Below are 15,339 nucleotides of genomic sequence, written 5' to 3'. Positions count from 1 at the left end.
TGAGGCAGGAGAATCACTTGAACCTGGGAGGTGGAGGTTGCAGTGAGCCGGGATCATGCCACTGCACTCCAGCCTGGGCGACAGAGCAAGACTCTGTCTGAATATATATATATATATATATATATATATATATATATATATGAATGAACAATTATAGTACTATTTATTATTCATGGGGACTAGCAGTAATGCACGAAGTACATAAATACATATATATATACACACACACATATATATACACACACATATATATACACACATATATATATGAAGGCAGGGACGGTTTTACTGAGTGCACCAAGGTGCAATATCCTGGGCCCTATGTTAAGGCAAATCAGAGGAGAACAAGCAAGATGGCAGGAGACAGGACTCCCCACCACACCAAGACCCAAGGGACCCAGGAGACCCTCAGACCAGAGAACTCCAGGGCTGAGGAGGGAACAACAGCCACCTTCTCCAATGTTTGCTTGGCTCCCTGCCAGGCTCTGAGCCTCTTGAGGTCACCTTCATCTGGGGACACCCATCAGCACATGTGGCCATGCCCACAGGCACATGCTACTGCCCCCCGCTGCCCAGACATCCAGCCCCACGTGCACCTCTCTCCTTCTGTAAGTCTCAGGTCCACCACCACCGGCGTGGACCACTGCACGGAGCTTTCACCCACGTCAGTGAGAATGAATCCTTCTCCTCCACCTGCCTACTTAGCAAAAGAAAACTAATATTTGAGAAATTTGTGATGGGTTGCTCAGCAAAGAAGTTCCGTTTCAGCTTTCAATTAAACAGCCAAAGCATAAGCTCAGGATTATTAAACATTTATCACTGTAGATGGGAAATTAACCACAAGGTTTTCAAGGTGCTTGGGCTCAAGACCTTCCCAGGCTGAGACTGCCTGTTGCTGTACATGCTTCCCCAGCTGCACAAGCTTCTGGGGAAGTAAATGGAAACAGCCTTTGGGAATAGGCTCCACCACTATCTGGCTGTGCCACCTGGGATGTGCGGCTGCCTCTCTCTGAGCCTCAACTTCTCCATCTATAAAATGGGAATATGGTTCCAATTCCACGAGGTAGTTGTGAAAATTCCATAAGGTAACACATGTGAAATGTCTAATACAAGGCTTGGCATGCAGTCATTACTCAGCAGCGATTGTTTTTACCGTTAATATATTGCTATTAATAATGAAAACATTTAAAATACTTTTCTTCCCTGAAACTCAAATTCTTCATCATTAAAACAGTGATAGCACCACTTACATCATAAGGCTGTTTGAAGATTAAATTAAATGAGATAACAGATGTATGTCTATACAATACAACGCTTGGCACATAACAGATGTTCAAATAAGTAACAGCCATTATGATTGTGATCCTACACTCTAACCTGGGATGTGTGATGGATGGATCAGTAAATATTGGCTGAATAATTAACACGTTAATAAAAGAGAGGAAAAAAAAATTGTTTCAAGCAGTCAGGCTCTGGTTCTTCTGGAAACAAGGAATGGTCCACCTGTGACCAGCCGGCCATTTGATGGAGGGCGAGCCCGGGCCTGGCTGGGCCCGTCTCAGTGTGCAGCAAGGGGCCTGAGACACAGAGGCCCCTCTGTTTGTGAGAAGGAGGCGAGCTCTTTTATCTGGACGCAGAACGAACAGCTTTTCTAACTCCCCGACAGAGGCGAGAATGTTCAGGAAAGAAAGAACTTCCGAGGGATACACTGGGACCCATTCTGAGGCGGATTTATTACTTTCGGCTGAAATGGAGGCATCGCCTTATTGTCTGTGACTCTGCATCTGTTCATTTGCACATCAAAATGGACACTCCGTGAGGCTATTAACGATGGCTTTGAAGATATTGGAATGTCTTTGGAAATTACTATCAATAAAAAACAAACTGGCTATGGAGAAGTTACTATTTTTCCCCTAGTAAACTTACTGACATTTTATTCCATTATGGATGTTGTCCAAGGTATAATGAAATGCTCAGTGATTGATGGTGCCTCCTGCAGCTTCCGCGCCTTGCAGGATCCCCTTTCAGGAGGATGGCGGGCTGCCCGGGCCACAGAGAGACACCCGCTTTGTTTGCAGCCCCAGCAGCTGTCCCGAGGGCTGGGCCGCGGGCTGCTCTCCGCCAGTGAGGCCCGACTGGCTGTGCTTGGCCCATGGAGCCCCATGACAGGAAGGGGCCCAGAGGGCTTGCAGGTCAGCACTCTGCCTTCCCCCATTCTCTGATGACCATGACGGCACAGCCTCCCCAGACCTGGTTCTTATACTGTTCAAAGGAGAGCAAATTCTTCCTTCAATCCTGGCACACATTCACAATACTGGACAACCTATGGAGTGCACTGACCGTTCGGAATTGCCACCATTTGGTGCTGGAATCACATTAACCCTCTCTTTGCTGGATAAGGGGGAGGTCTGGGGGCCACTGGGGAGGTAGCCAGAATGTAGAGGCACCCCCCAGCGGCCCAGGTCAGGAACCATTTACCAACCAACCTGGAAGTAGTGCAATTATTTTAACAACTGATAAGACCATACTGGTATATAAATGTGGATATCAGTCCTGCTTATATCTAGCCACAATCTCTCTTGCTTTTACTGGAGTCCCTTCCATCACCTCTATAAGTCATTAGGGGTAACTTAAAGGAAAGGGGTGCCACTGGTTTCCTGAGACATACACGCTCTGCACTCAGGGCTGAGCCCTCCCCTCTGCTCGTCAGTTATATTTTTATTTTTATTATTATTATATATATTTTTTGAGACAGTGTCTTGCTCTGTCACCCAGGCTGGAGTGCAATGCCACAATCTCGGCTCACTGCAACTTCTGCCTCCTGGGTTCAAGGGATTCTCCTGCCTCAGCCTCCCAAGTAGCTGGAATTATAGGCATGTGCCACCACACCTGGCTAATTTTTATATTTTTTTAGTAGAGACAGGTTTCACCATGTTGGCCAGGCTGGTCTCGAACTCCTGGTCTCAGGTGATCCACCGCCTGAGAAACAAAAAAATTGTTGGCCAGGATTCCAGCCAATGTCTGTCTGAATCCAAAGCCGGAGTGCTAAGTGACCTGCTCACAACATCTCAGCCTTGAGTCATGTGGAATTCCAGCCGGTGAGTGAGCAAAACCCTAAAGGACTTCACGTCACAGGTCCCTTCCTGACCTGCAGAGCAGAAGGAAAGAACCATCTAGCGGTGAAGGCTATGAACCTGAAGAGAGAAAGACGACACCAAACCTGTGACCCTGAATAGGGGTCCTGGGAACAGCTCCCCTAAATGCAGCTGAGCGCCTACCTCGGCTATGGATGGCGGGCCTGGGAGCCTCAGGGCCCAGGGCAGGCGGTCCCTGGGAGTCACTCATGAAGTGGTGGAACCAGCGACGACGCAGCTGACGCAGCTCCGAGTTGCGGCTCCGGAGCCAGCGGGGGCCGGGACGGGGCCGGGTCAGGGGGCTCTGTAGCATGTCCACGCCCAGCAGCAGTTCTGGGCTGACTCGAGGGTCATGCAGCGCTCTGCTGTCCAGCAAGCCCACGCCCAGGGCCACGGCGGCCACTGGCAAGGTCTGCAGGGGGCCAGGTGCCCGGGGGCCCTGTGGGAGGGCCACTCGGGCCCGCTGCAGCAGCAGCAGGCTGCCGGTCATCAGGTAGGCAGCCGTGAGGAAGAACAGCAGGAACTGTGTTCGGCGGAGAAACTTCTGGAGTCGGAAGAAAGGTTTGGCCATGCCCCTGGGCAGCAGGGCTCCTGGCTGGAGCCCCGGGATGGCTCCTAGCGCCCAGGCGGGTGGGAGGCCAGGGCCTCCGGAGACGTCATCCTTGCATCCTGGCTCCTGGCACCTGCCTGTGCTCGCCTGGGGTCACTCACTGTTCCTTTCCCGTTTCCAGTAGGTGTGCAAATGGCACCATTACTTATCTCCAGTGGCCAGAGGGTCCTGCAGCTGCAGCTTCTGCCCAGGTGTCAAGGACATCTCCATTCTAGGGCTCCACCGACCCTCATCTCCTGGTGCAGAAATCTGGAAGGTGGAGAAAGAACACTGGGATGTAATAGGAGGGTCCACTATGCGGCACTCCCAGGCTGCGACACCCCTCACTCTGTGCTTGCTTTATCCAAGGGACCAGCTGTGTTGCAGGAGCACTGGACAAAGCCAGGTTTAAATCTCAGCTCTGTTACTGGCCAGCTGCGTCACACTGGGTGGGTTGTTTAACCTTGCTGGGCCTCAGTTTCCCCATCTGCAAAATGGGGATAACAGCTCTCCCCTTGAGGAGTAATGAGGATGATAGAAATAATAAGGAGGAGCAGGAACAGCAGCAGGGGCTCTTTCCTCAGCCCTTCCTGTGTGTCAGGCACTCAGCTAAACACTTTGCATATTATCTCACTTAACCCTGAAACCAATCCAACAAGGTAGAGATATCATATCCCTGTTTCACAGATGAGGAAACTGTGGCAAAAGAAGGCATATTAGCTCGCTTTCCCCAAGCCACACAGCTGGTAAACAGGAGAGCCAAGGTTTGGAAGAGTCTGTGTGCAGAGCCTGGACTCTCAATGACTACACGGCCCAGCCTGCCGTGAGACACTACCACATATAAATGTACCTAGCCCAGGCAGGACTATGCTGCAGGTGCTTGGTGTATGCATGTAATCAGCTGACTCCCAGCGGTGCACTGGAACTGTGGGCCCGGGTTGGAAGGAGCTTCTGCACAGGCTGGTCATTGGCTTTCACACAGGATGGGGCCCAGGGGAGGGAGGGGATTGCGTAGCCTTCCCAGGCCTCCTGGACTCCAGAGGCCAGAAGCAAAGGACCAGGGTAGCGCCTGAGCCGTGCACCTGCAAACAGAGGCCGAGCACCTGGAGCAGAGAAGGCGGAAGGCTCTCTGATCTGCCTTCCGTGGGTCTCTCCGCTCCCCAGGACTCAGCTGTCACTCTGGGTTTCGGTTCCCATTGGCGGCACCTCTGAAGCGTGCTGTTGGGGTTGGCAGAGGGCTCTGCAGCTGCAACGACCTGGGCTGCTGTGTGAGCGAAGCCCTTAGCACAAGGACAGGCTTATCCCAGAAAAAAAGGCCCCCAGAAGCGTGACTAAGCCACTGCCTGTAACTAACTTGGCCCGGGCCCCCCGCCAGGCCTGTGCAGCCACTCAATGGCTGCTCTGTGCACCAGGGATAGACAACGGGTGTGAGAGGAAGGACAATGTTTGAGCTGGCATTCCAGGCCCCCAGAAAGCTTGGAGGCTTGGGACAAAGATCCCAGATAGGCATGAGCCTCTCTGACTAAACGGTGAGGGCCGCCAGGTTCTGAGGCCCTTGGGGAGGGCAGAGATGTGGAAATGTGGGTCAGCTGGTCCTTTAGGCTGGGGCAGAGGTAGCAGACTCAGTAATCAGCAAATGAAGCTGCAATTAAATTCTGGGTTTGGAAATTGCAGACGGTTCTCCAGAGCTTCTATTTTCTAGGCTGACGTATCTGCCAGGCCCACCCCAGACAGCCTCATCAGATTTGTAAAACCTCAGAGAAAATCCCAAGAAATCCTGGCTGATCTCTCTGCCTCCAGCTTTGGACCCTCCGATCCATCTTCCACAAGGCTGCCAGGGTGATCCTCCATACACGCAAATCTGATCATGGCGCACCCCTGCTTAAAACCCCCTTCAATAGCTCCCCGTGGCTACTGGATAAACGCTAAGCCCCTCGGCATGACATACAAGGGCCCCTTCGTGATCCAGCCCATCCAGCCTCATCTCTTGCCCGGTCTCTTTTTTTGGCTTCCTCATCTCAAATGCAGACATGCGCACACACACTCCACGTTGCAGCAGAACCACCAGGAACCACAGCACATCTGCCTCGGTGCCTTTGCACAAGCTACCCTTTATTTATGCCTGTTCCTTCCTCTTCACTTATCAAATCCCTGTGTGTCCTCCAAGGCTCAGGCCAGATATTGTTCCTCAGAGAAAGCTTCCCTGAAGATTCCTCAGGCTTTCCGCAGCCCCTGCTGACCCTCAGCCCAGCACTCGCCATTGTGAGGCTGATCAGAACTGTCCATCTACTTGTCAGTCACCCTCCAAAGTCTGTCATCTACTTAGGGCTACAGGCCATGCCTCGGTCATTTTCCTAACCCCGGCCCCAGCAGGAGGCCTGGGAGTGCGGATGCTCAGTGATCTTCATTTATGAATACATCTTAAAAACAAACGAGACCACAGATAAATTGATACGTAAATCCTGACATCAGAAACCTGCTCCTCTGGGGTCAGGGCAGTGAAATCTCAAATTCCACTTACCCAGAGCCATGGATGAAGCCTGAAACGTGGGAGAGATGGAGCAGTGCATGGGCACAGGCCCCCAGGCAGTCCAGGAACACAGCTTGATGGAGCTGAGGGCTTTCAGAAGCATGGAGTTAACAAGAGTGCCTGGGATGAGCTTTATGTCATCCTTTCTATGATGTAATTCTATGAGGAGGGGTCTCCAGGTCTGTTCACAAAGGGGCTCCGGTTACAAACTAGGGATCACATCCATCCTGTACCACTGAAGGGGAGAGGGTAGCACTCCTGCTGTGAGAAGGTTTCTGATGAGATGGAGCAGAAAGGCAGGCAGGAGCTCAACAGTTCGGAATTTTGAAGGCAGGGTATACTGTGAATTCTGTATAGATTTTCTAGATAGGATTTGGATATACAGTACAAGTAGGGCTGAGGTAGGGAGCGGTCAGAGCGGATGAATCAGGATTCAATCCATCTCACCCAGGATCCCACGGTCCTCCAAAGTATTTTCTGGTGCCCCCCTTCCAAAAGAGGCTTCCCTGGTCTGGGGAGGTAGGTGCTGGTGCGGACACCACAGCCAGCCGTGTGCAGGCCAGATTTCCATGGCCCAGGTCTTCTATGAAGCAGGCTGCACTCCCAACTTTTAAAATCACAAAGCAGATTCCCAGCCTGGAAAACTCACTGCGGGTAGGCCGGTAGGGGGAAACAAAAGACCGGGCGCGGTGGCTCATGCCTGTAATCCCAGCACCTTGGGAGGCCGAGGCGGGCGGATCACAGGGTCAAGAGATGGAGACCAGCCTGGCCAACATGGTGAAACCCTGTCTCTACTAAAAATACAAAAATTAGCTGGACGTGGTGGCGTGCACCTGCAGTCCCAGTTACTCGGGAGGCTGAGGCAGGAGAAACACTTGAACCCGGGAGGCGGAGGTTGCAGTGAGCCAAGATCATGCCATTGCACTCCAGCCTGTTGACAGAACAAGATTCTGTCTCAAAAAAATAAACAAATAAAAAATAAGCATCAGGAACTTGTCACCCTGCCCTGGACTTCCACCACACTTTATAGCCAACATCACAACGTGGCACTCTCCTCAAGGCTGGCAGCCCCGCTCCAGGGCAGAGATCACACCTGGTGTATCTCCATGTTCCCAGATCCCAGCCCACAGCTAGCAGGGCAGCGATGGTAAATGTTTATTGAGTGACTGAACCCACGAGAGGCCTGGGGGTGGGCTGGGAAACTTGGAGCATCTGCACAAGGGCGCACAGCCAAGCCATGAGGTCAGTCAGAGAGCAGAACCGGCCAACACCTGGGGTCGGGGACAGAATCCTAGCCATTGCTCGTCTGCATAGGGCCTGGGAGGCCATCAGCTATACCCACTACACCCGAAAGCCAGAAGGCTGTCCATGACAGTAAACCTACCTCGAGCAAAGCATTGCACAGGGCAGGGCCTCAGGCTCATCATCTGTTCAATGGGGGTAAACGTGCTTTACGGGATCAAATGAGGGAGTGGACATGAATCCGCTGTGGCTCTGTTCCCTATAGACTGTGGCATGGCTTGGTTATGAATGCAAAAGAGGCAAGCAAGGAAAAGCCGGAGGATGGGCCTGTAGTAGTTGTGCCACTGGTGAAGTCAGACTCGAGAGGCCTCTCCCCAGCTCTGAGCCCCCACAGTCCCTGGAGTGCACCCAGGATCCCACTCTTGCTCGCAGCTGATCCCCATGCTGAGACTGCTGTTAGCAATTGCTTTGTTATGAAGCATTTGCAGTGTGAATAGGTTGAACTGGGCTGTACCTGCACCATCCACCATCTCATTTCCTCCAGGCAACCCACCAAGCAATGCCCTGTATACCCCATTTGAGCACTGAGGTCTCTGAAGCTGAGCCAGGTGATGTACGCTGCCCAAAGCCAGACAGATCAGGGCCAGCACTCAGACCAGGCCACCTGCTCCCAGAGCCTCTATTATGCCCACTAAGCTTCCTATTTCTCTCCCCTTCCCAGCTCCGGCTTCACACGAGGCAAGATGTATTCTCGAGAGGAGTTTAGTGCGCCTCCGTCAGCACCTTCTTGAGGTCATGCCGGGCCAAAGCTCCTAGAGATGATGCCCCACATGGGGTCTCCCCAGCCAAGCCTTCCAGACAGTGCCTTGTCGGTGAGTGTTCACACCCCAGCCCACTGGGACTGGCAGGCAGCCTGGGGCCCTTCCCCTCTGAAAGTCTGGGGAATTTTTCCCCAAGGTGTGCTTCCCGTGGGCACCTCCCATCTTGGAACCCTGCAGAGTGCTTCAGGGGAAGGCTGGGGCTGGGTGGGTGGGGGGTTCTATCCCTGCCTGGGGCTTGGCCCTACTGGGGGTGGAGGAGGCACACCAGGGCTGGACAAAGGTGCACACCCACTGCCCTGCCCTGGGGTCACCCTAGAGAAGAGCAGGGCCTGCAGACGGAGATCCTGAGTTCCCTGTCAAGCATGAGAGGAGAGTAACAGAACAAAGGGGCTTCTGGAAGTCTCAGGAAGGGAGCAGGAGTCCAGAGCACCTGGGGACTCAGACAACCTGAGCTTTTGTCTATTACTTTGTGGCCATTTGGGACCGAGGGAGTGGCAGTTGCCCAGCCTGGCTTGGGCTGGTCAGGTGGCCACCTCTCAGCCAGGCTAGGGGTCCAGAGACTGAGGGGTGGCAGCAGGGAGAGGAGAGGAGGCAGTCCCTGGGGGTAGGGGCTGCAGGATAGAACTCGGAACTGGCCCAGGTGCAGCTAGTGACCACTGGGGTTCAGTCAGGTGACTCTACCTCCCTGCGACCCCCTGTCAGAGAGAACAGGCCGTGGCAGCTGAAGGGAAAATGACACCAGACATCCCCAGAAGGATCTCAGCTACTGTGGCAGCTGCAGTAAGGGCTGCAAATCTCTTGGGACTTGGAGCTGCCTGCTTTTTGCAGGGCAGGAGCCCTAATGACGAGAATAGGGCCCAGAATGTCGCTCTCCAGATATGAAGGTGATGGGCGTCTGGGTCCTAGAAGCTCGAAGCCTCAGCCTCAATGACTGGCAGCCAGGGGGGTCTCAGCTTCAGGACCTGGGCAGAGTACATGCAGGAGCCTCCAGCTGGGCTCACAGCTCCTGATTCCCCTCCTGTGACTTTCCCCTTGCCCCTGCCCCTGCCCCTGCCCCGCTCGGGCATAGTGCCTGGCTTCTGGACCCCATTCCCTCTCCAAAAGGCTGTCCCTTTTCATCTAAGCAAGTGATCTTTCTACTATGAGGAGCTAATGATGCTACAGCCTGTAATGGCTTCCCAGGGATATACAAGCCAGCCCTGTATCCCACCAGGGCATCACCTGGTTAGCGAAAGATGCCTCAAGCACCCTCACGCATGCCCTTCCACCAGCCAGGGACGCTTGTGCCCCATCTTATGGCTCTGAAATGCTCCAGGCCGTCAAGTTTCAGCTCCCATGCCACCTCTTCCACAAAGCCTCCCTGGTGTCTGGAGCAGAACCACTCCTCAGTGCTAGGCACTAAGCAACGAGGCTGGATGCTGCTACAAAGTGTGCCTGGGTGGTGTGTGGTCTTGAGTCAGGGTTCCCTGCTGATGTCCCTGCCTCTCCTTCCAGCCTGAGGGCCTCTTAAAGGCACAGTCAGTGCCTCTGCCCACCTCTGGGTGGGGCACAGGGAATGCCCCTGAAAATAAGTACCTGTTGGACTGGACATCCTTCAGTGCTCAGGGCCATGCTGCCATTACTCACATTCCTCACGACTGTGTCTCAGAGACTGAGAAAAAGAGCAAGAGACCCACTAAACAAAAATCTGCTGGGTCCTTTGGGGGATCAAGGTCTGGGAAATGCAAGTGGAGTGGGATCCTTGTCTTTGATGAGACAAGAAATCTCTTAAGAGTTTGGACTTCAGAGCTTGAAAAAAGATTCAACATTTTAATATGTTGCTAAAAGGGTATAAAACATAATAGGTCAGAACTCCATTCCATGCAAAAGAGGAAAGCCCCTTCAGTTAACCCACTGCTGGGGTTCATATAAATAAAAACTTTAACCTACCATATTAGAGGTCAAGGTACTTTCACCAACTGTCAAGTGCATTGGATGAATGGTCAGATGGAAAAATGAATGAGTGATCTCCCCACATATCTGTGAGGCCAAAATCATTACCATCCCTATCATACAGATGCAGAATCTGAGACAGAGAAGGCCAATTAACCTGAACAAATCCAAACAGCTATTGCTAAATCGCTCTAATTCCAAGTGCATATCATCATCAACCATATCACATGATCTTCACGTGTGCAATACCAAGGACAGAGATCCTCCCAAACACCGTGCTAGGGGCTGGGTCCACACAGAAAGACAGAGCACCAGCGTGGGAGCTGGCATTTTTCCTTTCCTGGCACCTGATTTGCAGCCTTTCTCACTTTTGAAATAGCCAGTCTCAACCTTTTCCAGCCTATCTCTGGGCTATCTCTTTTTATTCCTTTTTCAAGATGGAGTCTCGCTCTGTCACCCAGGCTAGAATGTAGTGGCATGATCTTGGTTCACCGCAACCTCCACCTCCTGGTTTCAAGCGATTCTCCTGCCTCAGCCTCCCTAGTAGCTGGGATTACAGGTGCACGCCACCATTTTTGTATTTTTAGTAGAGATGGGGTTTTGCCATGTTGACCAGGCTGGTCTCGAACTCCTGACCTCAGGTGATCTGCCCACCTCGGCCTCCCAAAACATCGGGATTACAGGTGTGAGCCACCACGCCTGGCCTGAGCTATCTCTTTTATAGAACCTTATTTTGTTCACTTATTCGTGTTTTTCTTCCACCTGGTGCTGAAAGCTTAAGGGTCGTCTCAAGTCCATCTGAGAACCTGGAAGGCAAACAGGTGTTCAAACTCCACTGAGTGAGTTGGATACAGGTGGACAAATGAGTGGAATGCCCAACCAGAGTCAGACCTGCCAATGGGACGGGGGACTCGGGCTGTGGGAGAGAGCCCAACACACCCTGCTGCACATCCCTGTCCTCAGAATACTCATGACCCCCTCATGTCAAGGGAGCCACCCTCTGGGAGGGAGCTTACATCTCCAGGGGCTTTCAAAAGCAAAGGAAGGGAAGCGAAGGGGAGGGGAGGGGCCTTAACAGCTACCAGCTGATGAAATCAACCCAGCCCATTCTTCCATCCACTTCTCACATCCACACCAGGAGGCAGGACATATGCAGAGTTCCTCCCTGATCACATTCTCCAAGTGGCACACTTACGATAATTTTTCAGGCGTATGTCAACACGCTTAGCAAAGCCATGATGAGGAGAGATTAAAGGAAGAATGTGAAGGCCAGCCCAGGAGGCCCAGGGAGAAGGTAGTGAGCGCAAGGCCACGTTCACTCCCTCATTCCCTAGATGAGCAGCCCTGGATGTTAGGGCCATCTCTGGCCCTGCTAGTGTACATGATTATCACCTGCATTTTAAGGCCTAAGACCCTGAAGGTCTAAACACTGAGCTGCCCCAAAGTCCTTGGCCTTGACCTCATTGTGCCTCCAGAGAAAGAGTTGGGGAGCTGGTCTCACCAAGGCTGATGGGGGTCTGAGCCGGATGGGAGTACAAGCTTGGGGCTTCTGTGATGAGAAACACCACTTCCCAAGAGGCCCTGCTCGAGGGGTTCCATCGGGGCCTGGAGGCTCTGGATTCAGAGGCTCTGAGTCACCTGCTCAGGCCGATGCCATAAGGAACCAGCTCTGTGACTCACTGCCCAGTGCTCTGGCTGAACTTATCAGGTTGGAGACTCAAGCTTCAGCAGCAGACCCACTGGTGGGCCTGAATATCCACTTCTGCTCGGAAGGAAGAGACAGGAGTCTGGCCTTCTGCCTTATCCCAGCCTCTCTTCACTTCCAACCAGACATGCTAAAGGCCGCAGGACAGTACCCCATAGAGCACAATGCCCACTAAAGAGAAGGATCCCCTCACCCCAGAATAAGGCATTTTTACAGAGGAGCTGTGGAAATGGCCCTGCTGAGGGCTGGCGGATGCAGCCACAGGTGAGGGCCTTCTGGCGGGGAAGATGAGGCAGTCAGGCTCAGCCACCAGCCCAACCACCAAGCCCCCGTGCCTGGGAGAGCTCCTGCTCTTCCTCCTAGAAACCCTGGGCTCTGGCGGCCGGTTGAGGCCTCTTCCCGGAGGATCTCCTGAGGGCCAATCTAAGTGTGTGGGGGTGGGGAGCATGCTTGAGAGAGACGAACCTCATTCTCCCATAGCCCAAGGAAACCTCCCCTAGCTCTCCCCAGCACCTGCAGCCACCGGGAGGGGTTGACTGCAAATAGCACAGGGCAAGCCAGCTTTATACCTCCTCTAACTTTCACTCCCCATCACCCTTTCTGTGCCTGACAACCTAGGCAAATCAGAGGAAAAAAGAAAGGCCCCCACTCCTGATCCCAAAGTGGGATAACCCAAGTGCCTCCGTAAACCTAAGCATGCTGTTCCAGCAACAAGAGGGATGCGGGTGTCTCATGTTAGAAAAGTACAGGGGAGTCCTGCATCTGTCCATCTTGGGAGCTGCAGGGGCAGGGCCAGTATGGGGAGCAGCTGGATCCCAGTGCAGGGCTATGGGGCTAGAACTCCTATATCAGCCTTCCCACCGCCCAGTGGAAGGAAGCGCGGTCCTCTTCCCCACCCGCATTCCCGATCAGCAGAGCAGGCATCATCCCAGGAGCACAAATGCTCAGGAAAACCACCAGCGAGGTTACCGGAGGCAGGGGACCCAGCCAGGTACGCTCCAGAGTAGCCAAGAAAAACGCAGTTTAGCAACCTCCAGTCGTGAGTCTCCGTCCAAACCTACGAAGACACAAAGCTCTACACTGGGTAATTTTCCGGACAAAATACATACGTTTTGCTTTTGCCTCTGTTCAAGTTCACCAAGAGACGGAGCAAACCCTCCGCTGACCGGAAGCCTCTCTTGGTAGCGGAACGAGAGGGACCTGCTTCTGGGTAAACGTCGCCGCCTAGGAGGGAGGCTGTGCGCACCCCACACCCTGCCCTCGCCCCCTCCCCGGGCCCAGCCGCAGCGCCCTCCCAGGAAACGGACGGGCTCTCAGGACTCCGGAGGGCGACGCAGCTCGTGCGGCGCCTCGCGCACCCCCGCCCCATCCCGGCCGCGCCGAGCGCCCCCCGCGCCCCGCACGCACCCGCTCACTCTCCCCTGCCCCGGCCGAGCCACCCCGGCCCCCGGGAAGGCGTCCCCCGCAAGCCCGCCCGGCAGCCGGAGCAGGTGCAGCCCCGCCGCGCTCCCAGCGGCGTCCGCACAAACTTGTTTGCCCGCGGCGGGGGGAACACTCTGCTCCCAGCCCGCGCGGGGGTCCGGATGGAGCTCCGGGAGACAGGACTCACCCCGCGATCGCGGCCGGCTGGGGCGCCCGCACCCGCGCCCACGGCCCGCCTCCCCCGGGCGCCGAGCCCGCAGCCCCCGTAGTGCCCGGAGCCCAGGAGCCCCGGCGCCCGCACGCCCCCGGCCGCCCGCGGCGAGCGGACCCACGCGCCCGAGCACAGGGCGCCGCCGCCTGGCTCCCCGGGGCTGCTGGCGTCCGGGCTGAGCTGCGGGGCGGGCTGGCGGGCGCGGAGCCGGGGCGGGCAGCGGGCGAGCGGCGGGCGGGCGGGCGGGCGGGCGGGCGAGCGGGCGCCGGGCTCTGCACATGCTCACTCGCGCGGCCCGGGGACAGCGGCCGGCCGCCGCCGGGTCCTAGAGGCGCCGGTGCGCACCGCCCGCCGCCCGGGGGAGGGGTCGCGGCTTCGCGGGAGGGGGCCCACGCCCTGCCCGGGCCCGCGAGACACGCGCGCGGGGCGGACCACACGCGCCAGTACCGAGCAGAGACGCCGCCACCCACTCTAATACACACACACGCACACACACACACACACACACACACACACACCAGTCACCCAGAGCCACAGCCTTTCATCGGAGCCCCACGGGCTCTAACACACGCACCATGACGCTCACACCCAGACACAGACCCACAAACACACGGGGCACTGCCGCGCAGAGGAGCACGCCACGACTCTCACTCCGATGCAGACTCACAGCGACAGCCGCACACTGCCTGACACACACATCCCGAACCACTGCTTCCCAGACAGAGACACCGACACCCACACTCAGATACACACTCTCGGGGCTCTGCCCCACTCACCTAGAAGCAGACTGGGCCGCCGTGACACGCGCGCACACGTACACACACAGCCACACAGTTTGTAGCACTCTAATACACACACACACACACACACACACACACACATACACACACCGGATCACCGTCCCATGCAGAGCTAGAGACAGACGGTCACAGCTTCACACACATTCACACTCAGAAACAAGCACCTGCTGGAACACCCACACTCTCACACAATCTGAGACAAACCTACACAGAACCGCAGCCCTACAAACACCCTGACGCCAGCTCCCGTGTCTACACACTCGGGGGTCGGCCACCGGCTTATCATACTGCTCCACACCACACACAGTGACAGACCCACACCTTGACATAGTCACCCACAGAAGCAATGCCACACACGGGTGCCTACTAACAGACACACTCTCGGATAGAGGGGCACACTGGGCAATTGACCCACAGGTTCTTTCTCTCTCTCTCTCACACACACACACACACACACACACACCGAGGTGGAAAGACGCTGAACAGTCACACAAGTCTATACACAATCCCCCTCTTTAAATAAAAGCTGAATCCAAACCTAAAGATTTTTCCCAATGAGGAGCCCCACCCAGTTCCCCCGAAGCCCCCAAGTCACAGCATCTACCCTGCTCTGCCAGGTGCACCGGTGGACCCTGTCCTCACCCGGGGCTGGCTGCTAAGATGCTCCCAGAAGCTGAGGACAGCACAGGCAGCAGGAGCAGGTGGCGGTGCTTCTTACTGGGTCTTCCTAAAAGGGAGTTTCATGCCTCCGACTCCCGCTAGGGGCAGAGCTGCTTGGCCTGGTTCCGAGGAGCTGGCTTGCAACAGGTGCAGGTGGCAGGGAAAGCGCTTGCCTGGGGACCAGTCACAGTCCCTCCTTACACGGGTCAGTGAGGTGGCACCCAGAGTAGGAAGAGACACACTGCAGTTTGCATAGCCATGTCTGGCCAAGTGCAGAATTAGAGCAGAGTCTG

The 15,339-nt window shown here is 55.0% G+C and overlaps 1 protein-coding gene across 8 annotated transcripts in view; it reads right to left on the bottom strand.

The window, feature by feature from the left end:
* Window positions 1-15,339, bottom strand: part of WSCD1 (WSC domain containing 1) — a 248,354-nt gene that overhangs the window by 40,729 nt on the left and 192,286 nt on the right. For 4 of the 8 annotated variants that reach the window (XM_005582657.5, XM_045375512.3, XM_045375513.3 and 1 more), the window contains one exon: window positions 3,279-3,993. In XM_005582657.5, the coding sequence (XP_005582714.3) occupies window positions 3,279-3,705 (427 nt within the window). In that variant the 5' untranslated portion in view covers window positions 3,706-3,993. Of the gene's footprint in view, window positions 1-3,278; window positions 3,994-6,244; window positions 13,269-13,562; window positions 13,847-15,028; window positions 15,121-15,339 lie in introns of those variants that run through there. The other 4 variants (XM_005582658.4, XM_045375511.3, XM_015437534.3 and 1 more) reach the window with 4 other exon arrangements.

Source organism: Macaca fascicularis, chromosome 16 (genome assembly GCF_037993035.2).
Source record: "Macaca fascicularis isolate 582-1 chromosome 16, T2T-MFA8v1.1".
Lineage (NCBI taxonomy): Eukaryota > Metazoa > Chordata > Mammalia > Primates > Cercopithecidae > Macaca > Macaca fascicularis.
Note: the sequence above shows the minus strand (reverse complement) of the source record. Positions and strands in the feature narration are given on the sequence as shown.